The sequence below is a fragment of the Mirounga angustirostris genome, unplaced genomic scaffold (genome assembly GCF_029215605.1).
Source record: "Mirounga angustirostris isolate CCGP_5_RB_7025 unplaced genomic scaffold, mMirAng1.0.hap1 SCAF_1, whole genome shotgun sequence".
NCBI lineage: Eukaryota > Metazoa > Chordata > Mammalia > Carnivora > Phocidae > Mirounga > Mirounga angustirostris.
The window spans coordinates 70,677,940-70,705,281 of NW_026991709.1; the positions used below are offsets into that span (position 1 = coordinate 70,677,940).

General features: G+C 46.4%; 1 protein-coding gene across 2 annotated transcripts; it reads left to right on the top strand.

Moving 5' to 3' along the window:
* The first annotated feature begins 494 nt into the window (after window positions 1-494).
* NRROS (negative regulator of reactive oxygen species) lies at window positions 495-26,931 on the top strand. Of its 2 annotated transcripts, none has more exons than XM_045903093.3 (3): window positions 495-601; window positions 21,304-21,421; window positions 24,613-26,931. In XM_045903093.3, exons 2-3 carry the CDS (start codon window positions 21,317-21,319, stop codon window positions 26,581-26,583), a joined length of 2,076 nt encoding a protein of 691 aa, XP_045759049.1. In that variant the 5' UTR covers window positions 495-601; window positions 21,304-21,316; the 3' UTR covers window positions 26,584-26,931. The 2 variants fall into 2 exon arrangements, with proteins under 2 accessions (XP_045759049.1, XP_064432581.1); XM_064576511.1 differs by lacking the exon at window positions 495-601 and adding an exon at window positions 618-768.
* Window positions 26,932-27,342: the final 411 nt, after the last annotated feature.

Genomic DNA, 27,342 nt, shown 5'->3' on the forward strand with positions numbered 1-27,342 from the left:
TCCCAGGACCCTGGGATCATGACCTGAGCCGAAGGCAGATGCTTAACGACTGAGCCCCCCAGGCGCCCCCCAGAAAACAGACTCTTCACTGTAGAGAACAAACTGATGGTTACCAGAAGGGAGGGGGGTGTGGGGATGGGTCAAATAGGCGATGGGGATTAAGGAGTGCACTTGTTGTGATGAACACCGGTGATTAAAATAAAACTTCAAACCAAACCCAACCAAACCCAAAACTCTAAAGCAAGAAAGCCTGGGGAGCCTCGGTTAGGACTGCTGGGAGACCCTGCAAGTCACCGGCCTCCTGGCTCACCCGGAGGTAGGCGGCGGGCACTGCGCCCCGCCGGCCGCCCCCTCCCATCCCCCTGCCACCGCCCGCGCGCAGCAGTTCCCTGTAAGATGCCTGCTCTCTGCTGAGTGCTGAGTCGCTGAGCGGCTCGCTCTCCATGTGACTTCAGTTTCCGTCCGTTCCTTCCGCAAGTGCTAAAATAATCTGATGCCCCAGGGAGAAGAGGCAGCCCAGCCCCGCGTTCGGCTGCTCTCGAGGAGGCCGGAGCCCCGGGAGAGGATGCGCCCCGCGGAGCCGCCTGGGCCTGCGGGAGCCGTGAGTATTTCCTGCGGGGCGGCCCTGCCGGGGTGGGCGCGCTCGGGCGCCGCTGGGTGTAGGAGGTCGGTGTCCGTGGCCCACGGCCCGGGCCTGACGGGGAAGTTGTGGCTTGCTGCCTGCAAACGCCACCGCTTTGGTGCTCAGTTTGGGGCCCACAGCTCCGGGTAAGTGGAAAAACCTCCCTCTGGGAGCACTTCGAGCTGAGAAAGGTGGTGTGGTGTAGTGAAAACAGTGGAGGCTTCAGATTCCTCTTTTGAGGCTTTGAGTCCTGGCTCTCTGGGGAGAATTTCTGAGCCTCAGTTTCTTCATCTGTGAAATGGGCACGATAATGCTCCCTCCCTGGGCTGGGTGACTGGAGGTAATGAGGCTATTCTGTGAACACTCAGCGTGCTGAGTGCTTGGCTCTCCCTTCCTCCCCCACAACGTGGTTTGAGAATCACCATTTCATAGATGAAGGCACCGAGACTCATCAACAGCAACACGTATTTATGGCCGTCTTAACGTGTGTAGGTGTGTTCAAGGTGTTGGGGATAGAACTTGAACAAGACAGGCAAAGCCCCTTCCCCAAAGTGTTTGTCCTTGGGAAATTCTGTAGGGTTCTGTTACTTCGACTCTCAGCTAGTAAGTATCAGAGAGAAACTAAACCTCAGGCCTCTAACCCACCCCTTGTCCAGTGCTCTTTCCAGCCCTGGTGGCCTCTCCATGTGGGGCAGATTATAGAGGGTTCGGCTGTATCCCCATGCACTCAGGAACTGACATAAGTAAGGAGCCACTGACCAGGCCCTCAGAACGGGCTGCTAGCTCACGTTGCTCCAGAGAGAAGGTGGCCACGTGTCCAAAAGTGCCTGGGACTATAGGAGGCTGAGCAGGATCCTAAGAATGGAGCCCCTGATAGGACTGGTCCTAAGTGGTGCACTTCCAGGGGAACGGAGGGGACCCCACTGGAGGTTTCTTCGCTGATGGGTGCAGCCTATAGGAGTCTGGATGGTAGAAACATTCACTCCATGGAGCCGGCCTTGCGAGACCGTGTGTGCCCCCTTCTCCTACCTTCTCCTACTGGCTGCACTGCTCAGACTGCTTCTGTGGATGCTGATTGTTGGCTGGTCTCATAGCCCTGAGACTTACTTCTTTTCCTCACACAACCATAGGTGTGTACATGTATGTCTGAGAGTTCCTAGAGGTGATTTAGGGAATCATGGGCCAAAAAAAAAAAAAAAAAAAAAATAGAACAAAACAAAACCTTGATTCTTGCCTTTAGGTTAAAAAAACAAAAAACAAAACAGCCAGTTTCACAAAGAAGGTGTTTTCATCTAGTGGGTCCCCTCATAGGAACTTCATGAAAACCATATAAACCTGATCCCACATAGTGCTTACACCTGTCATCCAAGAGCAGGAACCTCCCAGAGAGCAGGGCCTGGTGGCTTTGGCCTGGGGCCTGTGTTAGGAATGCATTGACCTCTCTCTGTCCCTGACTTCTTTCTTCATCACAGAAGAGTGAGGCCAGTACCAATTATAATTTTTGTTCTGGCTGCAGTGTGCATCCACACCACAAAGTGTAAACTAGACTCTTGGATGGACAACTAGATGTGCCTCCCACTATCTTCAGACCCGCATTTTAACCACATAAGTCAGAGGACAGTGGGCTTTCAACCATGACTGAAAAACATTATCTTTCTCAGGACATGCTGTATGCTCAATGATGCTTAGGACGTGTCTGCATATTAGTGACAAATATTTTTGCCCTTGATAGAACTTCTTTATTATACTCATTTCCCACCCCTCAAACTATTCTTCTCAACATCATTGAACAAATGTTATGTGTTCATTGTGTGGGGGCTTCTGGGCTAAGTTAGGTGATGATCTCTGAATGCTCACAGAGGTGAGGAGAGGGATAAAGGACACTGGTACTTGGATCTTATCAAGCTTCACAAGCAACTGTAAACATGAGTTCAGGGGTCTTTTAATTGCAACTGACAAAAACCCAACTCAGCCTGGCCTCAAAGAAAAAAAAAAAAGATTTATTATTTTAAATAACCAAAAAGTCTATGTGGAATAGCTTCAGGCATGGCTGGATCCAGGTGCTCAAACATTACCAGCTTTGCTTTTTTCTGTTATTAGGCAGGTCCTAAAACTGGTGGCAAAGATACTCCCATTGCTCCATGAATTCAAAGAACTGCAGCTTCAAGCTTAGTTTCCACCAGTTTGGCGTGAGCAGGAACAGAAAGCCTCTTTCCCAATAGTTCTAACAACAATCCTTCTGTTGAGTCTCATGGGCTTGTTGTCAGTGATGTACCCATTATAAGCCAATCACTGTGGTTAGGGAAATAGAGTGCTCTGATGGACTCAGCCTGGTGCTTAGGCCCCTCCTTGGAACCAGGGATTGAGGTCAAACCCAAATAAACACGGACTTCTTAAGAAAGGAAGAGGGCTGGTTGCCTGACAATATAAATGTACTTAACACTACCGAGCTTTACACTTAAAAATGGTTAAGATGGTAAATTTTATGTTACGTGTATTTTACAATTAAAAAAAAAAAACACAAGGGCACCAGAGTGGGGCAGTCGCTTAATCATCCGACTCTTGGTTTTGGCTTGGGTCGTGATCTCAGGGTGGTGAGATGGAGCTCTGCACCCTGCACAGAGCCTGCTTGGGACTCTCTTTCCCTCTCCCTCTGCAACCCCCCTTGCTCGCTTGCACACTCTCTCTCTCTCTCAAATAATTTTTTTTTAAAAATCAAAGAAATAAAGAAAGAAAAAGGAAGGTGTGGTTTCCTCAAAGGGGAATTGAGGAGTTGTTACCAGAAGGAGAAATGATCGTGGGTAGGAAAAACCAACTGATTTCCAGAGTAAATGGAGTCAGGTGCTGAGACCAAACCACATGTGTCTTCTCACTTTAATGCATGAGTGATTTCAGACTGAACAAAGGGAATAAAGGAGGAAGTAGAACGCTGTCATGTTCTCAGCAGCAAGGTGGGCATGAGGAGCAGGGCTAGTACCTGTGATGGGCTGAATGTGACCACGAAGCCCTGTGAGGACACAGGGACGCCCCAGGTCCAGCCCCAACCCAGAACATCGCTGTGGTCAGGTGCTAGTTATGTTTGCAAGAGCCTCTCTGCTGTGCCTCCTGGAAAGAAAAGAACCGGGAGGGGATTTCTCCACAGAAGTTAGCACTTGAGCTCTGTCTTTTTACCTTGACTCTTGTCAAGCAGGACCAAAATGTCTGAGGCAGCCCAGTACTCACAGTGCCAGCAGGCTCCTCTTGGGGTACACATCATGTTCTCCAATAACCTCATGTCATTCCCTTTTAGATGTCAGGCTGGATACTGGTTCCTCCTGGTCCTCCCTGTTACTCCTCGTCTGGTCCAGCCATTGTCCCTTGGGTCTCTCCTGCCTTTCCAGTGTTTCCTTGGGGGCCCGACCAGATGCCAAGGCTGGGTTCTCCCGCTCAGGTCATTCCACGCTTGGCCCTGGGTCACCTCCTTCAGCTTCAGACACGTTAATGGTCTCCCTATCGCTGCCCAGACTGACACCCTGAGACCTCCTCATGGGACTCTCCTCATGGCCTTTCTCTTGTTTTAGGTTCTCGAGCCCTTTCTCCAATCCCTAAACTGAAGTTTCCATTATATTTAGTAATACTGGCTTCTTATTTCCTTCTAAATGCCCAGATTTTTTCTAGGCTTTCTAGCTCCTTCTGCAGAACTGTAAAGGCCCTCATCTTTGTCACAGGTACACTCCATGGCATTCACAGGTTACCTCATCCCAACAAAAGCCCCGTGGCCCCTTGAACACTCAGGGGCGCTATTCAGAACATTCAAACACTGCACGATACAGGCAGGCACTGTTCAGTCGGAATGGACATTGTCATTAGAAGCAGGGTTCTGGGGCCCCTGACGGGGCAGGTGTTACCTCCTTGGTTGTTGGATCATTGTGGGGTCCTGGCAGTTCCAAGAGAGGGCCCGGCTCATGGGGTGTCTATTTACCAACAAGTACAAACCTGTGCCCCAGCTGAACATTCACTCAACATGTATTCCTCCCAGGCAGGTGCATATCCAGCACCTCCTACCTGGGCCTGAACTCAGCTCTGGTTTTGGCTTTGCCGAACAATTACCTTTGCCCTTTCTGAGCCTTGAATTTCCTATCTGTAAAATGGAGATAATGAATTTGAAGCTAGATGTTTGCGCACCAATGTTCACAGCAGCATTACCCACAATAGCCAAAAGGTGGAAACAACCCAAGTGTTCACTGATGGGTGAATGGACAAATAAAATGTGATCTATACATACAATGGAATGTTATTCAGCCACAAACAGGAATGAAGTTCTGATACCTGCTATCACATGGAAGGACCTTGGAAACATTATGCTAAATGAAATAAGCCAGGCACAGAAGAACTCATATATGGCACCATTCCACTTACAGGAGGTACCTAGAATAAGGGAATGTTTAGAGAAAGAAAGAACAGTGGCTAGCAGGAACTGAGGGGAGGGAGGACGGAGAGTTACTATTTAGTGGGCAGAGTTTCGGTTTGGGATGCTGTGAAAGTTCTGGAGAAGGATAATGGTGAGATTGCATGGCAATGTGAATGTGTTTAGTTCTACTGAGTTGTGTACTCAAAATGGATTAAAATGGTAGATTCTATGTGTATTTTACCCCAGTAAAGACGGGAGGTAATAATGTCTAGTCTGTAGAAATGTTGCAGAGTGCCAAGTGAGATCAAAGGTCTGTAAGAAACCTTTGCAACCTCAAGTGCTATTATTGCCATTATTATCCAATAGCAGTAATTTATAATCCACTTGTTTTGGCTTTATCCAAGAATTCCCTAAAAACCATTGTTATTTTGGGGGGAAGGTTTTGTTTTTAAATCACATTGCTCCCATTCCTCTGTGAATTCAAATAGGTTTTAGAGAAGAAAAAAACAACAACCTTAGAACAGATACCTACCTTGCCAGTACAATTTGAGGGATTTTGAAAAAGACAAAATGATCTCCCCTGCCATCCTGAAACTACACCATGAAAACTTTATTACTTTTCACCATTACCTATCTAAATACCCATTAGAGAGCAGTGCATTAAAGAGGGTATCAGTCACTCACACTGCAATGTCAGCTGCTTTCTTCCTAATTTTGGCTGAGGACACTAAGACAGTGATTATCAAATCTTATTTTTTTTAAAAGATTTTATTTATTTATTTGAGAGAGAGAGAGCACAAGAGGGGGAAGGGTCAGAGGAAGAAGCAGACTCCCTGCTAAGCAGGGAGCCCAATGTGGGACTCGATCCGGGACTCCAGGACCATGACCTGAGCTGAAGGCAGTCGCTTAACCAACTGAGCCACCTAGGCGCCCCAAATCTTATTTTTTTTTAACAAGACAAACTTTCCCCAAATAGCCTTTGCAATCTCAATCGAGATTAAATTAATTAAACTGATCCAGAAGATTGAATGAGGAGTAACTTTATTTTTAGTTACATCACTTGATATGCATTCTAAAGTATTTAGGGGGAAGTATGCTGATGACTGCAACCTATTTCTAAATGCATCAAAAACTAAGATGGATTAAAGGCTGGATAGAGGATAGGTAGAGGTTGTGTGAAAAAAGCAAGTGTAGTGAAATGTTCAGAGTAGAAGCTAGGTGGTGGGTATACCAGCAATCCCTGTCAAATTCTTTCAACTTTGCTGTATGTTTAAAATGTTCATAATAAAATATTGGGGGGAAAGTTAAATTACTAACAATACCTAGTAACTGCTCATTTTCCTTTTCATGAACATAAAAATCAAATAATAAAAAAAAATCTGTAAGAGCTACAACTTTCTATACTATATTATATTATATTATATCATATGGATCATTGCTCAACTGAACTCTTAGGATGTGATGAGAAGATGACACATGTACTGGGTCTTGTAGGATGAATAGGAGTTTGGCAGCTGGAGAAGACCAGAAAAGGGCATTTCCCACAGAGGAACCAGTGTGTGAAAATACATGATTTAGTCATGGATAGCAAATATCCGGGGGTGGCTGGCGCTTGTGGTATTGAGGTTGAGTTTTGCTGGATTCAGACTAGGTTTCAGTTGCAGCTCTGACATTCTCTGGCTCCGCAGCCTACACCTTTGTGAGCCTCAATTTACCATGTATGAAATGGAGATAACATTCACCTGCTAGGATGTTGTGAGGATCGTTATATGCAAAGCCCCTGGCACAGCATTTATCCCCAGGTGAGCACTCAATAAACATTAGCTGTTGCAACTGAGAGCCTGAGAAGCAAGTTGGGAGCTTGATTCCTACCCCACTGAGCTGGGCAGTCCTCCGGAATCTGTATCGTGTCATTCCTCAGTCGGGCTCTTTCTCAAGGGAACCAAGGTTGGAGGGGCGGCGGTAATGTATTTCCACTCCGGGCCATAAGCCTTGGTTCTCACCTATAACCCCTTTCCTGCCCATAGTCTCCCACAGACTCTGGGTGGTCTTTCCTCCTCCGAACGTCCCCAGGTCCACACTCCGCGGCTCAGACGGATGAGAGAAGGTAATGCCGCTCCTGTCTTATTTATTTCAATGCCAGCTCCCTGTTTACACGGAGGAAACCTGCCTTCCCTTTAATTCTGACACTACCTTGTCTTACTAATCAAGTCCACACGTTTCATTATCTTGACAACGTTTTTCACACACATTCTCTCCTTCGGTCTTGACACGACCCTGTGAGATCAGCACGGCACTGACGGCCTTATTGTCACCCACGGCCACTCTGGAGTGTGAGAGAGAGCAAACTTGTGATATTGAAAGGAAATGACAGGTTTGAAACTAATGCATCGTTGCTTGGGTGCCTGTCCACAGAGATTATGTGGGTCTCTCATAAACAAAGGTGACAACACGTTCCCACCACCAGCCCGGTAAGAGCAAGGTGTTGTCACCCCACTGGGAGCACATTTGCGTTTTTAAACCTGTGGCCGTGGAACAGGACAGAGTGAACTGACCTCCGTTCACTCTAAAGGGCTGACCCTGACCACGTAGGGAAGCCGGCTGACTCCTTTGTAGCCCTGAGGACACAAAGTCCGGCAGGGTAGTGGTTAAGCAGCACGCCACCACACACTGGCTGCCCGGAGTTGTCGTAGGAAGAGCCCAAGAGAAGAAAATCTGCCGTGGCCTTCAGCCTCCCTCCAGGCGCGCGCAGAACCTCGGCCATTCCCAGATGAAGCCGCTTCTCCCAAGCTCAGGTGGCATCGGGCTGATCAGGTGTGCGAGGCTGGGGTGGGAACCAGACATCTGTATTTTAAACCAGTGCTTGGGAACCATGGCCCCACCTTCCCTGTGGCACTTTGTCCATATCATCTCATCTCTCTGACCTGAGTGGTCTCACCTCCAAAATACTGGGGGGTAGTCCCTTCAGAAATGCTACAGTTCTCCAGAAAAAAATGGTCAGGTACTAAATTTGAGTGAACGTGCATGTGCCAGAGGAGTCATGTGCAACCGATGTGTCCTTTCTCACATACCTACTTAGGGCCACACGTCCAAGGAGCATCCCAATAAGTTCAAATGGTACAACTCCTCGCTTATTTGTGCAGGCTGAGAGTAGGATCCAAGTCCTAGAAGCAAATAGGAAGGGTGAGCTCCCACCCAGGGTAGGGTTAAGCCCAGGCAAGTCGATAACCTGCCAAGGATGACGCTGTAAATATGACAAAGACTATTTTTTGAACTCTCTTTGAAAACTTGCCTTACAACACAGGCATTATGATTCCTGTTTTCCTGGGGAGGAGATCGAGGCCAAGAAGTTGAATGACGTACTCAAGGTCAAGCCAGGCTTTGAACCTGTTCCATCTGTCCCCTTAGCCTGCGCCGTTCCTTCACCCTTCCCACCACCTTCCCAGAAGCTGGACTGAGAACATGCATCTAAATCTAAATCCCCTGGACCCTGAAAATGAAAAATAATGTCTATAAAACAACTTACTTTACTTATTAGTCAATGATATTTTTTCTTCCATTAACTCCAAATATGATAGTTTTAAGCACACTCACAATAATTTCAATTCTAAGTACCTATAAGAAATTCTCTATTTTAGTGATATTTATTAGGCTCTCATTATAACATATTTTAATAATAGATTGATTCCATTCTTTTAAAACTTCTCTTTTTTTAAATTTTATTTATTTATTTGAGAGAGAGAGAGAGCACAAGCAAGGAGAGGGGCAGAGGGAGAAGGAGAAGCTGAGCAGGGAGCCTGACATGGGGCTCAATCCCAGGACCCCAGGATCATGACCTGAGACATGTAATGGACTGAGACACGCAGGTGCCCCAAACTTGTCTTAATATAGTAATTGAAGTTGATTATTGGAAAATTAGAAAACACAAAGAAGCAAAAATACAGATAGGAAAAAGCAAATTATCAGGTGCAATTCTCCCCACTGTTGAGATTCAGATGTGTGCCTTTTCAACTATTTTCCATACACATGCAGGTGAATGCATATTCCTTTAGCGAACTTGGGGTTATACTATACATTCTATTTTACATCTTCCTTTTTTCTTAATATTTTATTATGAACATCTTTCCATATCGCTAAATATGTTGCCACTGAAGAATTTTTAATTGCAACACAGTATTCCCATCATATGGTTGTAGCATAACATATGTAGCCAATTCTTTCTTTGTTGGACTTGTAGATGGTTTCCACTTTTAAAAATTATTATTACTAATATTGCACTGAATATCTCTGTAAAAATATTTTTACCTACATTATAATTCCTTTGGATAAACCCCTAGGAGTGGAATTATTGAATCAAAAATAATCTACAGGGGCGCCTGGGTGGCTCAGTCGTTAAGCGTCTGCCTTCAGCTCAGGTCATGATCCCAGGGTCCTGGGATCGAGCCCCATCTTGGGCTTCCTGATCAGCAGAGATTCTGCTTCTCCCTCTGCCTGCTGCTCTCACTGCTCGTGTGCTCTCTCTCTCTCTATCAAATAAATAAATAAAATCTAAAAAAAAAAAGTAATCTACATTTTCAATGTCTTTGATAAATTTTGTAAAATTGTCCTTCAGAAAAAGTGTGCCAATTTTCTCTCCCATCTTCAGGGTATAAGAGAGTTCTGGAGGCAAAGGGTCCTCAAAAGCCATTGTGTTGCCTATGTTTTAACAAGTTCATTAGTAAGAGAGAAAGCCAGGGCGCCTGGGTAGCTCAGCCGGTTAAGCATCTGCTGTCAGTTCAGGTCATGATCCCAGTCCTGGGATAGAGTCCCGCATCGGGCTCCTTGCTTAGTGGGGAGACTGCTTCTCCCTCTGCCCCTCCACCTGCTTGCTCTCTCTCTCTCTGTCAAATAAATAAATAAAATCTTTTAAAATTTTTTAAAAAAGAGAGAGAGAAAGCCAGAGAAGCAAATTATGAGGTCTGAATTCACACATCAAAATTCTAAATACCGTTAACCCAATCCTCAGTATGCAAGTTCCCTTTATTTTTTTTAAATTTTTAAATTTTTAAAATTTATTTATTTGAGAGAGAGAGTGCAAGTAGGGAGGAGCGGCAGAGGGAGAGGGAGAAGCAGACTCCCCACTGAGCAGGGAAGCCAGACTGAAGCTGAGGTTGATCCCAGGACCCCAGGAACACGACCTGAGCCAAAGGAAAACGCTCAATCGACTGAGCCACCCAGGCATCCCTTCAAGTTCTTTTTAGACGTTTTTGTGGTGTGAACATTGATCCTTTACAAAATATAGGAATGTACTAATTCAACCAAAGATTACAACTGGTTCTTTTTTTTTTTTTAAGATTTTATTCATCTATTTGAGAGAGAGAGTGAGCGAGCGAGAGAGAGCACAAGCAGGGGTGTGGAGGAGAAGAGGGAGAGGGAGAAGCAGGCTTCCCACTGAGCAGGGAGGCCAGTGAGGGGCTCGATCCCAGGACCCCGAGCTGAAGGCAGACACTTAACCGACTGAGCCACCCAGGTGCCCCTACAACTGGTTCTTTACTTTTATAACTATTCTTCATTTTCTTTCACATATAATACCAAAATCATATTTAAAGTATCTTTGGAATTAGTACACGTTTTGGACATTTATCCAAAGAAGATGTAGAAATAAGTCAATAAACTCATGTAAATGCTCAACATTGGTTAGACATTGGGGAAATGCAAATCAAAATCACAAAGAGATAGCACTTCACACCTGCTAGGATGGCTGGAATAAAAACGACAGGAAATAACCAGTGTTGATGAGGATGAGGAGAAATTGAAACCCTCATACACTGCCGGTGAGAATGTAAAATGGTGCGGAAACTGGAAAACAGTCTGGCAGTTCTTCAAAATCAAACAGAATGATGATATGTCCCAGCAATTTCATTCCCAGGGTCTATACTCAAGAGAATTGAAAACATGGCCAGAATAAGCAAATCCATAGAAATGGAAAGGAGATTAGTGGTTGCCAAGGGATGGGGGAAGTGACTACTAGTGGGTATAGGGCCTCATTTTGGGGTGATGCAGATGTTCTGGAATTAGACTGTGGCGATGGCTGCACAACTTTGTGAATATACTAAAAACCACTGAATTGTATACCTTAAAAGGGTGAATTATATGGTATGTGAATTATGTCTAGATGTTTATTTTTTATTTTTTTAAAATTTTATCTATTTGACAGAGAGAGAGACAGAGAGGGAACACAAGCAGGGGGAGTGGGAGAGGGAGAAGCAGGCTTCCCGCAGAGCAGGGAGCCCAATGCGGGGCTCGATGCTAGTACCCTGGGATCATGACCTGAGCCGAAGGCAGACGCTTAACCATCTAAGCCACCAACGCGCCCCTATGTCTCCATTTTTAAAGTATACCTTGTAGCTTATTTGTAGGAAAAGAGAGCACAAAGTGTTTTTAAATTTTTTTAGACATTTTTCTTAGATTTCATAGCTACTTATCAAAGTAATCCTAAACTCACTATTCAAAAGTTGAATAGTTTTTATCTTGAATCTATATTTCTTTCTTTCTTTCTTTCTTTCTTTCTTTCTTTCTTTCTTTCTTTCTTTCTTTCTTTCTTTCTTTCTTTTCTTTCTTGCCTCGATCAGAAGGACTTGGGCCCCCCTCATCTTGAATTTAAAGTTTGAGCTAAAATGTTATTCTTGCTTTCCTTTTTCTCCCTTCTTTCCTTTTCCAGACTACATTTTAAGCAATAAATATATCTTGCTAAACCATTTGCTTGGTGTCAGTACAATTTCTCCAAGCAAAAATCTTGCAAATCAAGTTAGTTTTATGTGCAGATTCTCATAAAACAGAGATGATGTCTACAATTATCTAACATGATGATTTGTCAGTACCCAAAATAAGTCAATTTTCCTGCTACAAGAATCTAATTAGTTTTAGAGTACACTTTTTTTTTTTTTTTTAGGGAGGGAGTGGGGGGGTTGGGCAAGGCAGTGAGAATCTTAAGCAGGCTCCACATCCAGCACAGAGCACCATGTGGGGCTCGATCTCACAACCCTGAGATCATGACCTGAGCCAAAATCAAGAGTTGAACACTTAGGGTGCCTGGGTGGCTCAGATGGTTGGGCGTCTGCCTTCGGCTCAGGTCATGGTCCCAGGGTCCCGGGATCGAGTCCCGCATTGGGCTCCCTGCTCCTTGGGAGCCTGCTTCTCCCTCTGCCTCTCTCTCTGTCTCTCATGAATAAATAAATAAAATCTTTAAAAAAAAAAAAAAAAAAGAGTTGAACACTTAACCGACTGAGCCACCCAGGCACCCCTAAAAGTGTTAATTTTTTGTAACTTTTAATTTTGAGACCATTTTGAACTTACAGAAAAATTGCAAAAATAACAAAGAATTCTCATAAATTCTTCACCTCCATTCACCATTTTGTCATGTTTGGTTCCTCTCTTTCTCTATTTATTTATTTAAAAATATATATATGGGGGTACCTGGCTGACTCCGTCAGTAGAGCCCACGACCCCTAATCTCAGGGTCATGAGTTCAAGCCCCACACTGGGTATGGAGCCTACTTAAAACACACATACACACACACACACACACAGGTATTTTTTTCCTGAATGATTTGAGAATAATGTTGCAGGGCGCCTGGGTGGCTCAGTTGGTTAAGCGACTACCTTCAGCTCGGGTCATGATCCCGGAGTCTGGGGATTGAGTCCCGCATTGGGTTCCCAGCTCAGCAGGCAGTCTGCTCCTCCCTCTGACCCTACCCCCTCTTGTACTCTCTCTCTCACTCTCTCAAATTAAAAAAAAAAAATGAGAATAATGTTGCAGACATGCCCCTTTACCTCCAAATAATTCATATATTTTCTAAGAACAAGGATAGTCTCTTACATAGATGTAGTACAATGATCAAAATCTAGACGTTTAACATTGATATAATATTGTTTTTTGTTGTGGTGGTTGTTTTTAAGTAGGCTCCACGCCAGGCATGGAGCCAAATTCGGGGCTTGAACTCATGACCCTGAGATCAAAACCTGAGTTGAGATCAAGAGTCAGACACTTGACCGACTAAGCCACCCAAGCACCCCTATATAATACTGTTATTTCATCCATGGTTTGTATTCAGATTTTGCCAAGTACCCCAGTAAGGCCCAGTAGTAACTTGACCATTTAGTTAAGGAGGTGTCTGCCAGTTTCTCCACCATAAAATTGCTATTTTGCCTTTATAAGTAATCTGTAGAGAGGTACTTTAAGACTAGATTAATATCTTGTTTCCCAATAAATTTTTGCTCTTTTGTTTTCCCATCCCTCGATCATTCTTGCCTGTAGGTTACACTTTGAAAAATACATTGCTAGATTCAGATTTCAGTCACTTTCTCTAATTTTCATAAACCTTGCATGCATTTTGTTGTCAATTTTGTCCTTTGTGTTTAAGCTTATTTTTTTAAAGATTTTATTTATTTATTTGACAGAGAGAGACACAGCGAGAGAGGGAACACAAGCGGGGGTAGTGGGAGAGGGAGAAGCAGGCTTCCAGCAGAGCAGGGAGCCCGACGCGGGGCTCAATCCCAGGACCCTGGGATCATGACCTGAGCTGAAAGCAGACGCTTAACGACTGAGCCACCCCCGCACCCCTGAGTTTAAGCTTATTAAAGAGCAAGTCTTATTTTAGTTAGCTCTGGCGCCTGGGTGGCCCAGTCGGTTAAGCGACTGCCTTTGGCTCAGGTCATGATCCTGGAGTCCCGGGATCGAGTCCCGCATCGGGCTCCCTGCTCAGCCGGGAGTCTGCTTCTCCCTCTGACCCTCCTCCCTCTCGCTCTCTCTGTCTCTCATTCTCTCTCGCAAATAAATAAATAAAATCTTAAAAAAACAAAAAAAGCTTTATTTTAGTTAGCTCCTTTTCGTTGCCAACATGCAATAGTTGGGCCAGCCCTTGGGGGGTCAAGGGTGGAGATGCTATCATGAGAAAACATGGAGCTTGGAAATGGATCTGACCCTGCAGAGAACCATCAGGAACCCCAAAGGCAGCCTCAGAGCCCATTCTTGCCACCCAGCCTGCAGGGCCCACCATCTTGTCACTCTTCCTCTTCTACCTTCTCTGATCTCTGCCCTCTGTTGACTGTTTTCATTCTTTTCTGTTCATATGTCTTGTAATCTAACTCATAGCTCCTGCTTCCTCATGGCAAGATCCCTCAAAAATTCAATTCTACCTTCTCTCTGTGCCTCTTAGCTCCAATTTCCACTGCTCATTACCTAATTTCGGGCACCTGATTGGCTCAGTCAGTTAAGCGTCCAACTCTTGATTTTAGCTCAGGTCTTGATCTCAGGGTCATGAGTTCAAGCCCCGTGTTGGGCTCAACACTGGGCATGGAGCCTACTTAAAAAAAAATTACCTAATTCTCTCCCTTGTCTCTGCATTGGGATCATTCAGAGGGTGCTGGCTGCATGTAAGGATTGACCTCCTCTGGCCAGGTACTCCCCCAAGATTCTATCAGCTTGATGGAGGTGGAGGTAGAGGTGGAGGTGGTGGGAAGGTCATGTGTTTCCCCTGAGGCCTGCCTCTTAGAGGGACTGCAGGTGTGGTGGACAGAGCTACTGACCAACCTGGACAGTGGAAGTTATATTAGTGCATCAAGTCAGAACACATGATCTAACACTCTGGTGCTCCTTTCAGATAGGAGAGAAGCTATCTGGAAGCTCTAGTTTGAATGTCAGATGCTAGAATTCTCAGGATATCTTTAAGGTTTATGTTAAAATGCATTTTTAAAAAAGATTTTATTTATCCATTTAACAGAGAGAGACACAGCGAGAGCAGAACACAAGCAGGGGGAGTGGGAGAGGGAGAAGCAGGCTTCCCACCGAGCAGGGAGCCTGATGCAGGGCTCGATCCCAGGACCCTGGGATCATGACCCGAGCCAAAGGCAGACGCTTAACAACTGAGCCACCCAGGCACCCTGTGTATATGCATTTTTAACAAATGTTTACTGAGTATCCTTCTAAGGAGAATATTTGAAAAATGTTATGTTCCAAGAAATACTGGGACAACAAATTACCATTATTACCCCTCTTCTTTTAGGAACTCCAACATTTATCTCATGTTCCTTGTTTATTTTTATTTTGAAAAATTTCAAAATTTACAGAAAAGTTAAAAGAAGGTATCATGCTAAATTTATCTTTTGGTAATATTTTGCTTTAATTTTCTCTCTCTCCCGCACCTAGGCCATGTGAAAGTAGGTTACATAGGGGCGCCTGGGTGGCTCAGTCATTGGGCGTCTGCCTTCGGCTCAGGTCATGGTCCCAGGGTCCTGGGATCGAGCCGCACATCGGGCTCCCTGCTCGGCGGGAAGCCTGCTTCTTCCTCTCCCACTCCCCCTGCTTGTGTTCCCTCTCTCGCTGTGTCTCTCTCTGTCAAATAAATAAATAAAATCTTAAAGAAAAAAAAAGTAGGTTACATAAATTGTAGATATTGTGAAACTTCACCCCTAGATACTTTAGCATGCATTTCCCAATAAAGGCACTTTCCTACATAGCCAAAAAAAATCATTTTCATACCTAAGAAAATCAGCAATAATCTGATAATATCATTTGTACATAATACTGTCTAAAAACACATCATTCGGTACACATGTAAATTTACCCCAGTTGTCTCAAATTTTTCTGAGATTTTTAAAACTCCAAAATCTACTTGAGGTACATGCATTGCACTTGGTTATTATGCTTCTTCTTCACCTGTAATCAGACCTCCCCTTTTCCCCTCCACTGCCTTTCTTTGTTTCAAAACTTTGACTTCTTTGAAGAGCCCAAGCCAGTTGTCTCATAGGACAATATACAGCCTGGATCCGTCTGATTGTTTCTTCATGACTGGGTCCAGGGCAAACATTCTTGGCAAGGGTACTGCTCTGTGTTTCCCAAGGCGCCCCACCTGGAAGCTCAGAGTGTCAGGTGGTCTCACCACAGGAGATGCTAAGTTTGAACATTTGGTGAGGGCTAAAGTCATTCTAATTTTTTTGCTACGGATCAAAGAGATCAAAGCTGTTTGCCTGAGGTTTTCAAATACTTCTTGGTAGTAGGAATTATTTGAAATGGTCACAGACTGGGGTTTCTGTCCTTTATTATCTGTTCTCTGTGGTGTGTGACCAGCTGCCCTTGCCTTTCTCCCAGGATCCCAGGTGGGATTTGCTCTTTTATTTTTAAACAAAGGCAGATTCCCTTTCTGTGGAGACCTCTAGCTAGCACCTGTGCCTTTCGTGTTCACGGGTGTCAACCTCACACATTCACACCCTGCACTTAGGCATTCTCTGCTTCTAGAGATTTCTTCCCCTCACACCAGTCCATAAATATTTTTTTTACAATTTTAATTAATTAATTAATTATTCGTCAGAGAGAGAGGGAGAGAGAAAGCACAAGTAGGGGGAGCGGCAGGCAGAGGGAGAAGTAAGCTCCCGCTGAGCAGGGAGCCCAATGCGGGGCTGGATCCCAGGACCCTGGGATCATGACCTGAGCCGAAGGCAGCTGCTAGCCACCCAGGCGCCCCTATAAATATTTGTTTCTGACACCAGTACCTCTGAGCTACCATCTTTCTCCAAAGACCCCTTTGTTTAAAGCTTTTCAGCTTCTCTGATTATTTTGAGGAGAAAATTCTCAATTACATGCTAATGTATGTATAACACTCTTAACACTTACTGATAGCACCTTTAGCAAAGAGGGTGCAGTCCCCACTCTGTAGTGGCAGTGGTGAGACGGGCTGGGGAGGTGAGAGTGTGGGAGTGAGGTGATATTCAGGGTGCCCCTGGATATTAGAAATCCAGCATCCTTTCCTGAACATGAATCAAAACCCTCCCACACAACAAAACCAAAACTCAAGTCAGAGTTATTCCTTAGTATTCCCAAACTTTCAGTATGAGATCTTTTAACGTATAAAAAATACCCCTAGATTGGCCTTTACATGTGGTTGTGTTTTACTACCTGCTGATTAAGACATTACATCATGACAGAAAACTATTTAGAATTAATCACCCTTAAAAAAAGAAGTTTTATTTTATTAATACAGGAAAATCCACATGCATTTGGGAAAAAAATTAGTATACATATATGTTTAAGTGTTAGATGATCTAACAAAACTAGGGATGCTGCTGCACATCTGAACGATTTTGATTTTTGTGACGACAGGGACATGGAAATGTCAGGACCTCAAGAAGGAGAGACCAGTCGGAAGATTTCACTCACCTTCTCTTCCCCGTCCATTGCAAAAGCAAGCAACACCCGCACAACCCCTCACTGAGGCCATTCCTTGGCCTGCATGTTGCCATCTTCCATTCAAGCGGTCCTAAGCCCAGAACTGAGGTGGGGATGGGGATGGAAAGTGGGGATGGGGATGGGGATGGAAAGTGCTCCCCAGGATTGGGACACCCTGTCCAAAAGGAGTTAATGTTCCCAACCCTTTCAGCCCGCAGGACCATCCACTTGGTCTTCTTTCACCTTACTTGGCTCAATGAAGCTGGAGGTTCTCCGTACTATTTTGTGGAAACAGAAAAAGCAGCAAGCATACTTTCTAAAACAAAGAGGAATTTTTACAGCTGATATGCATTCTCCTTCCTCACTGTTAGTGTTCTCTTGTTCTAGAATACAGTCTTGATTCATGTTGCTTTTATGAAATGAATCTGTTTTCACCACTTATTTATTATAACTAGGTATGCACAGAGAAAAACCAGACAAAAAGCTGTATCGTATTTCTGCCTAAAAAGGAACAGTGTATAGGGGTGCCTGGCTGGCTCTGTTGGTCGAACATGCGACTCTTGATCTTGGGGTCAAAAGTTCGAGCCCCACGTTGGGCATAAAGATTACTTAAAATGGGCGCCTTGGTGGCTCAGTTGGTTAAGCAACTGCCTTCGGCTCAGGTCATGATCCTGGAGTCCCAGGATCGAGTCCCGCATCGGGCTCCCTGCTCAGCAGGGAGTCTGCTTCCCTCTCTGGCCCTCCTCCCTCTCATGCTCTCTGTCTCTCATTCTCTCTCTCGCAAATAAATAAAATCTTAAAAAAAAAAAAATTGCTTTTAAAAAAAAAGATTACTTAAAATAAGTAAGTTAGTTTTTAAAAAAGGAAAACTGGGATTGATATGGTTGAATCCCAGGTTTCCATGATAGCCAATTAGAATCTCAAGACAAATGATTGCACAGGGATGCCATGAAGAACTGGAGGTCCTAATATTTCAAGGACTTCTTAGAGAAGAACCAGCAAGGACATTTTGTGATGACTGAACACAAACAGAATAGTTAGAAGATGAAGAAGAAATATAAATGCAATACTAAGAGGACTTCACTGTAACAGAAGGTAGGCTTTAGAGTCTTCATATCTCCAGGTGAGATGTGTTACGACATGATACAGGACTTATGTCCTGCTCGCACCTGGGTCACTAGTGTCTTGTCTTTCAAAGCTTTTTATTAATTAGAAGCTCACAATCTTTGGCATTAGCCATGATCATGAAAGCCAGGACTGGATAAACTATAGAGAGACCTTATAGAAATTGTTAACTGAATAAAAGAATATAGAACTGTAGACTCTGATTAAAAGAGAAGAGGACTTACCATTTTTTGCCTCCACACTTAGAAGGAACTCTTCAATTTTGTTATCTGGCTTAAGAAGATGCAAACGGAGTCTGTTGATGCCATCTGCTTCTCGTGTCAGGACCTCAGCTCTTATAGAGGGGACTTTCCCAGTGGTCACCCAGACCCGGAGGAGACGTGATACTTATTCAAACCCTATTTGGGTTGATTCGCAGTTCCTCTGTGGCTCCTGCAAGTGGTTCACAGTCCATGAAATGGGAACCATGGATCCAGGCCCTGTTAATTATAGTGAGGGGAGGTTTCAGGTTACCTCATTTAAATTATTAATGTCATACTGCCTTGATTGCCCTCCATGATAATTATTTTCTTTTCGCTTCTCTTTCTTGGAGATTACACATAACAACCACTCAACCAGCTCAATAGTGTTTGAAACTCATAAATAATAATTATGTTATTAACTATCCTCATAGTTAATGAAGCATTTTCACATATATTGCCTGATCTCATAAAAACTCTGAATAGTTATTATTATCCCCATTTTATAGAGGGATTATCTGAGTCTTAGAGACTTTATATGAATTGCTCAAGGACGAAGAACAAATACTGGAGCCAGAATTCAAACCCTGGTCTGTCTGGTTCTAAATCCCATACTTTTCCTGTGCTGCCTCATGAGAGGAGTTGCCCAGAGGGAATGGCAATAATTTTTTTTTCCTGGTTGGCTGGGTTTAGGAGGAAGGAGTAAATATATTTTAAATTTGCAAAAATTTTCTCGTCGACCCAGAAATTAAAATTATACTCTGGGCATGACATCAGGCCCATCTAGCATTCCAGTCTAAAGAGTTACATTCTCCCTGAAGAAATCGTAATCTTGCCCTGTACACATCTAGATTTGGCATTTCGGTATAAATTGAAATGGCTTTTCTGGAAGGGTCATTGTCACAACAGCATGTACCATCCCAAGCCTGACAGAGGGGGTGAGGGAGGAAGGGGGGGGCAAGTCCATGGTTGCCATTTCCCTGTTTGTCTTCGATAAAATATAGGACGCCCAGTGAAACTTGAATGTCAGATAAACAATGAATTTCTTTAGTATAAGTATGACGCAAATATTGCAAGGGACATATTTACATTAAAAAGTTATTTGTTGTTTATCTTACATTCAAATGGCATCCTGTAATTCGCTAAGTCTGGCAACCTTATCTCAAGGTGGGCAGTGATCCCAAGGTTGTTTCCTGTGTGTGTGTGTGTGTGTGTGTGTGTGTGTGTGTGAGGATCCTAAGGACAAAGCCCATATGGCTCTGCTTTAGCCATCTGTGCCCTGTACATGCCATAAGGTAGTAGTTCCGTACAGGTGCAGAAGCGGAAGGAGGGCTAGGACGGGGATTCCCAGTGTCCAGCAAAGACTGATGAATTCTGAGTGAGAGGTTCCCTCTGTGGTAAGGAGAGCTGACCTGACCTGAAGTGAAGGCTAAAGTTAATTTACCTGGTTTCACTTTGCTTTTCTGCTAGTCTGTTTTCACTGGTGAGTATTCAGATCTGACCAGGAAGTTAAAGTTAGCCTCAGAGATGTGTAAACTCATTCAAAGAAAGAGAAAGAGGAAGGGGCCCAAGGTGGCCTGGATGTGTGAGGCAGAAAGGTCTGTGGGTCTTCTGGAATAGGTGAGGAGGTTCATATTAGGGAGCAGGCCCTGTGGTCCCTCCCGGGGGCGTGTCAAGGAGAGGATGGTGCAGATGAAATGCTGGTGCCAGGCACTTGCCTCTGATTGTGAGGAACAATGCCAGTGGGCTATCAGCCCTCCCAACAAGAGGGCAGTCAGTTCAACAGCACCTTCAGGGAGAGAAATTATGCTGCTTACTCATCCTGGAGCTCAGGGAGGGGAGCCTGGGGGCTGCTCTCAGCCCTATTCCTAAGTTGATCTGGAGCCTGGAATAAGCCCTTATTATCTCTGGGCCTTTGAATGTTCTCCTGTAAAACTGTGATGGCAGAGGATATACCAGATTTCCATTATGGTTTCTCTTAGTTCTAAAATTCTGTTGGTATATGTATAATGTTAAGCCTTCTCATGGTTCCTGTTCTGTGTTCACTGGCCAGATAAGAGGGCTGGCGACCACACTTCATCAATAATCCTTATTATATCTGAAGATGACTTTTCATTTGCCCCTCAGTTTTTTTCTCTTATCCAGGCAAAACATCAAAGTCCTTTTTTTCAAAGGGCTATATTCAAATGAGTTAACCAATGAGATCTACCCTCCTAAAAGCCTCGTGTCAACACAGTAATTAGTAACTCTATGGGACCAGAAGCTACAATTAATATTTCAATCCCAGTTCACCATTCGTTCATTCATTCATTTGTGCAGCAAATATTTATCGAGCTCAGGTGAGGCATCAGGCAGATTTGAGCTTTGGGAGGAAAACTTCAACAGAACGACAAAACATGGCAAACTCCAGGTGACCTGAGACCTGCTTCCTCAAGTCCTTTGGCTCTCTTCTGCTGGTGGGCTCTTCAAAGTTTCAGTGTTCGGCCACCTGTCCATCAAATGGTAGAAGCAAAACAAAAATAAGTTCTAGCCTCCAGTTGCAGGGAAAGGTTGAAAGTGTTGGCTAACCTGAGGTATTTGAAGAATCTGTGGGTTTCCACCTTCTTCTAGCTGTGGGCCTCCAAGACCAGACATAGCGGGGAACCGGCTCCTTCTACTAAGAGTGCAGAGCAGCCCTTGGGGATGTCCTTCTCTGACCCACTTTTTCTCTGCCCTCTGTCCACAGTGCTGCACTTGAGATGGAGTTACTGCCCCTCTGGCTCTGCCTGGGTTTTCAGTTCTTGACACTGGGATGGAGAAATCGAAATGGAATGGCCACAGCTTCCCAAGGGGGCTGCCTGTTGGTGAGTTTTCCAGGGAACTCTGAGCTGTCGGTTGCTTCTGTCCTGACAAGGATCGGTCCATTGGGAAATCTGGTGGATTGTCCATCAAAGAGGGCAGGGAATGAAGGAGTCTGGACCACCTTGCAGCTGCCTATGTGCAAGCTGCTCCTTAACCAAAGGTTAGGACGATGCCTGGGGAAGGCCGGGCAGTCCCTGCCCCATCTTTTTCATACCTGCTGAGGACAGGAGGCCCCTGAGGTCAGTCACCCAGAACAAGAAGACCTTGTTAAAAATCTGGATGATCGAGCTCCACTCATGGTATCAGAATCCCTGAGTAGGGCGTAGTACAGTTGGAGAAGCCCTGACTCAGAGCTTGCGTATGAGCCAATAGCAAGTGCTCAACAACTGTGCTGCAGAGTGACCTCCTAGATCACGTTCAGGCTGAAGAAGGTCCAGGGAGTGGAGAGCTGAGCTTTTACAGTTTGCCCTCCCCGGGGCTTTCAGCCTTTATGTGGAAACAGACTTGGCTCATAACAACTGAGCACATTTCTGGAAATTTTCTCCCTTGCCTATAAGTCTATGAGATCAAAAGTCTGCTTAGGAAACATACATTTAATAAACATTCCTTGAGTCCTATTATATGGTAGGCACCGGGAAGACAAATTGAATGTTGGGATAATACCTACATTCATCGCTCATAAATCTCAAAAACCCAGCTGGTCATGGTTCTTAACCATTTTTAGTAACCTCTAACCACTATGCTGTAATATATTCCAGTAGGGAGTGGGGGTTATGAGCCAGAGCAGGTTTAACACCCCCCCTTACTGGCTGGTGACATTGGTGGGAGAAGGGGCACTCTGTGTCTCAGTTTCCTCCTCTGTAAGATACCGAATAGTGGTACCAGCCAATAATACCATAGCACTGCATTGTTACGATGATTAAATGAGTTAGTGTATATAAAGCTCTCAGAACAGTGCCTTGTGTGTAGTAAGAGCTCTATGTTTTATCTAGTATTACTGTTGTTAGTCTCTGCTACAACTTCAGGCTTCCATTATCCCCTTACAGAGACAATCGAAGATTAACTTCACAGTAGCTAATTCAGGAGGGAATCAGGCATAGAAGGAGGAAGGAAGAAAGTGTGAGTTCTTTGATAGCCTTTCAGGGTTCAGGCTAGACACTTGCCTGACCCTCTCCAGCCTGGTGGGCAGGAGCAGGGGTGGGCTGCCAGGGAGCTCAAAGAGTGGATTCCCTGTGGCTCTTGAAAGCCTGAGAGTTTGCGAGTCCAGCTATCTGCAGTGCCCCTCCTTGCCTATGCCACGTGTTATCATAAAGTGGACATGATGAGGTTTCCTTGGGCTCTAACAGCCATGTGGTCCTTTTGTAGCCCTTCAGTGGGGCTGCAGGGAATTGCAGAGGTGGGACCCCAGAGCTGCAGCTGCTGTGCTGAAACAGGGTCCCACAGCTTGAAGAAAGCCCCTAACCACAACATTCTCCAGAGAGTCCCTGTTAGGGGGAGACCAACACTTATTCAAATAAGGAAATACATTATTTCTGCATGGAGAGACGGAGTTTTGTAAAGACTCAGTTATCCCCCCAGTTAACCCGTAATTGTAATGCAATCCCAATCAAAATTCCAAAGACTTTCGAGGGGAGGGGAAGAGTGAAAAGAACTTGACAAAGTCATTCTGATGTTCATCTGGAAATTAGAAACAATTCCAATGCTCAGCAATAGATTAATTAATCAAATCATGCTAATCATCATAGCTAACATTTATCAAGCACTTACGTCCCAGGTTCTGTTTTGTTTTACATAAACAATCACATTGAGTTCTCAAGAAAAAAAAAAAAAACGTATGAGAAAATTATAATTTCCATTTTACAGGGGGAATAATGAAGGTCCCGACCGGTTAGATGACAGCCCAAAGTCACCCATTTGTTGAAAAGCAGAACCAAAATGGACTGACCCTAGAACTCTTGCTCTTTAGCACTGTGCTATTCATGCAATGAACTAATACACAGTTGCTTAACAGAATGTGGTCAGATTTATTTTTCTTGCCACAGCGATATGTCTGTACACATTATCGAGGGTGGTAAAAGTAGATTACTGGACAGTTTGCAGAGTGTGGTCTCATTAAAAAAAATTTTTTTTTCCGTAATCACTGGCCTTATCCTACTGACCAATCCTTGAAAAGGAAGGCCATTATTCTTCTATCTTATCCCTTAAAACTTTTTTTCCTGGACACCTGACATCCTGGTGACTGATTTTTTTTTGCCAATCTTGTAAAACACTGGGCTGCGCTAAAGCATCCTGAGGCTTGTGTGATTTCTGCAATAAGAACAGGGTCCTCCCATCCACCCTACCTCCTTATGCTGCACCGTCATGGTGGAACAGCACCCGGGAAGGGCACTGAATTGGGCATTAGGAGCTCCGGGCTCTTGTATCTGCAATGCCATTGGCTCTTCACTTCTGTCCAGACCCCACTTCTCTGTACCATTCAGAGTGGTGATGAGCTCTAAAGTCCTTTTAAGCTGTAATACTGATCAATCCAGAATGTAGAGGAGCATCCCAGGCAAAATTACTTCAGGTGAATTGAAGATGCCACAGCATCTCGGTTGTCTGGCGTTGACCCCGTTGGACGCACAGGCGTTCTGGGAATAGCGATAAGGATGCGACAGTGGCCGTTTGCGTGAGTGGTGCTCACCGTGTCAGGCGCTGGGCGGCCTCCCATCTAAGCCCACTGCAGTCCCCTGAGGTGGGCGCTCTCTATCTTCGTCTCCATTTTTCAGAGGAAGGAACAGACTTAGGCTAAGTTATCTGCCCACATGGGAAATAAATGGCAGAGGTGGGCTTCAGACCCGGGTACAGCCTTGGTCCTCAGTCCCTCTCACTGCTGAAACCGAACTGCGAGCACAGTTGTCACTGCTCAGAAGCCAGCGGACAGGAGCTCAGATCTCCTCTGACACGCAGTGTGTTGTGGGGGAGGCCTGGGACTCAGCTCCCAGTGACTGTTTCCACGTGACGGTAAAGAACAAAGAGAAGCTTCCTTCTGTTCTACATTTTCCTATCCTCCTTTTTCTTAAAAAAAAAAAAGATCTCTAGAGCCACTGCCCGCACTTGCAGGAATCGTCCGGTGACCGGGCCGGGTTTCTGCACATAAGCGGCCGCCTCGGAAGCCCCCTCCCTGCTGACCCTGGTGTGTTTCTGGACCTAGGTTGAGGGAGTGGCCGACTGCCGAGGGCAGAACCTGGCGTCGGTGCCCCGCCACCTCCCGCCCTACTCGCAGAGGCTCATCCTGGACGCCAACCCGCTGAAGGCCCTGTGGAACCATTCCCTGCAGCCCTACCCTCGCCTGGAGAGCCTCAGCCTGCACAGCTGCCAGCTGGGGCGCATCGGCCGCGGCGCCTTCCGGGGCCAGGCCCGTCTGCGCAGCCTGGCGCTGCCCGACAACTCCCTCTCCGAGAGCTACAGGGACACGGCGGCTGCCTTCCGCCGCCTGCAGGCTCTGCGCAGGCTGGACCTGTCGGGGAACTCCCTGACAGAAGACATGGCGGCCCTCATGCTCCGGAACCTGTCTTCGCTGGAGTCCGTGTCCCTGGCGAGGAACACCATCATGAGGCTCGACGACTCCGTCTTCGAGGGCCTGGGGCGCCTCAGGGAGCTGGATCTGCAGAGAAACTACATCTTTGAGATTGAGGGTGGCGCTTTCGACGGCTTGACCGAGCTGAGACGCCTCAACCTGGCCTATAACAACCTCCCTTGCATCGTGGACTTCAGCCTCCGCCAGCTGCGCTTCCTCAACGTCAGCTACAACGCCCTGGAGTGGTTCCTGGCGTCGGGCGCCGAGGCCGCCTTCGAGCTGGAGACGCTGGACCTCTCTCACAACCAGCTGCTCTTCTTCCCGCTCCTGCCCCAGTGCGGCAAGCTGCACACCCTCCTGCTGCAGGACAACAACATGGGCTTCTACAGGGACCTGTACAACGCCTCTTCGCCTCGGGAGATGGTGGCCCAGTTCCTCCTGGTGGACGGCAACGTGACCAACATCACCACCGTCAACCTCTGGGAAGAGTTTGCTTCCAGCGAGCTCGCCGATCTGCGCTTCCTGGATATGAGCCAGAACCAGTTCCAGTACCTGCCCGCCGGCTTCCTGAGGAACATGCCTGCCCTCTCCCACCTGAACCTCAAGCAGAATTGCCTGATGACGCTTCACATCCGAGAGCACGAGCCCCCCGGGGCGCTCACCGAGCTGGACCTGAGCCACAACCAGCTGTCGGAGCTGCACCTGGCCCCGGGCCTCCCCGGCTGCCTGAGGAGCCTCCGCTCACTCAACCTGAGCTCCAACCAGCTCAGGGGCGTCCCCGCGGGCCTTTTCGCTGACGCCGGTAACATCACTACAGTTGACATGAGCCACAACGAGATCTCCCTGTGCCCCCAGCCAGCTGCCTTGGCCCGCCCGGGCCCCCCACGCTGTGTGGACTTCCGGAACGTGGCATCCCTGAGGAGCCTGTCTCTGGAGGGCTGCGGGCTGCGGGCCTTACACGACTGTGCGTTCCGGGGCACCGCCCTCACCCACTTAGACCTGTCCGGCAACTGGGGCGTGCTGAACGGCACCGTCGCCCCTCTCCGGGATATTGCCCGCACGTTGCAGGTCCTGTCTCTCAGGAACGTGGGCCTCAGGTCCGGCTTCACGGAGCTGGACTTCTCTGGGTTTGGGAACCTGAGGGACTTGGATCTGTCGGGGAATTCTTTGAGCAGTTTCCCACGGTTCAGGGGCAGCCTGGCCCTGCAGACCCTGGATCTCCGCAGAAACTCCCTCACAGCCCTTCCCCAGAGCGCGCTGTCCGAGCAGCTCAGCAGAAGTCTGCGGACCATCTACCTCAGTCAGAATCCTTACGACTGCTGCGGGGTGGAGGGCTGGGGGTCCCTGCAGCGCCTGCACACCATTGCCGACCTGCACATGCTCACTTGCAACCTCTCCTCCAAGGTCATTCGCCTGCTGGAGCTGCCCGGAGGCACGCCTCGGGACTGCAAATGGGAGCGGGTGGACATGGGCCTGCTGTACCTCGTGCTCATCCTTCCCAGCTGCCTCACCCTGCTGGTGGCCTGCACCGTCATCTTCCTCACGTTCCGGAAGCCTCTGCTTCAGGTCATCAAGAGTCGCTGCCACTGGTCTTCCATATACTGACCTGGCTACGTGCCAAGGTGAGAAGCTGGGCCTGTGCATGCAAGAACAAGTCCTCCGCCAGATCTCCAGCTCTGATGCGGAGGACAAAGCTGGTGAATTGAGGTTTAAGTTAAAAGTTTCAAATGTTTCCATCCCTCGTTGTCCCCAAGCCCTTCCTCCATCATTGTGATTCACCCTCATCATCCTGGTAAAATATTTATTAAGCGATGTTCTGTGACAATAAAACACATGTCTCTTAAATATTTTTTAAATCAAACTCGGCTTGTGTTTTCTCTTTCTTTAACGTTTTTCGGGAATTTCACCCAGATTACTTTACAGCATCCTCCCCCCGGGGTGACAACATGGAGCTGACTAGAGAGGGTAGCAGTTCAGAGCTCCCTGATGGCAAAGACAACTCCAAGAGCTTGTCCTGTGGGTGTGAGGGTCCGTGCCCTGGGGGGGGTGGGGGTGGGGGTTCACCAAGGACAGGAGTTTCCGAGCCGGGGGTCTGAGATAAGAGTTCTCAACTCCTGGGGCGCCTGGGTGGCTCAGTCGTTGAGCGTCTGCCTTCAGCTCAGGTCATGATCCCGGGGTCCTGGGCTCGAGCCCCGCGTCGGGCTCCCTGCTCGGCGGGAAGCCCGCTTCTCCCTCTCCCGCTCCCCCTGCTTGTGTTCCCTCTCTCGCTGTCTCTCCCTCTGTCCAAAAATAAATAAATCTTAAAAAAAAAAAAAAAAAAGAATTCTCACCTCCTGTCGTGGCCACTGCAGCCAGGGTGGGCCT

What these genes read in the sequence shown, in the direction of transcription:
- NRROS (XM_045903093.3), top strand. Translation starts at nt 21,317, where the DNA reads ATGGAGTTACTGCCCCTCTGGCTCTGCCTGGGTTTTCAGTTCTTGACA. An exon ending in CCCAAGGGGGCTGCCTGTTG is followed by an intron (nt 21,422 to 24,612) that starts GTGAGTTTTCCA and finishes TTCTGGACCTAG; the next exon opens with GTTGAGGGAGTGGCCGACTG.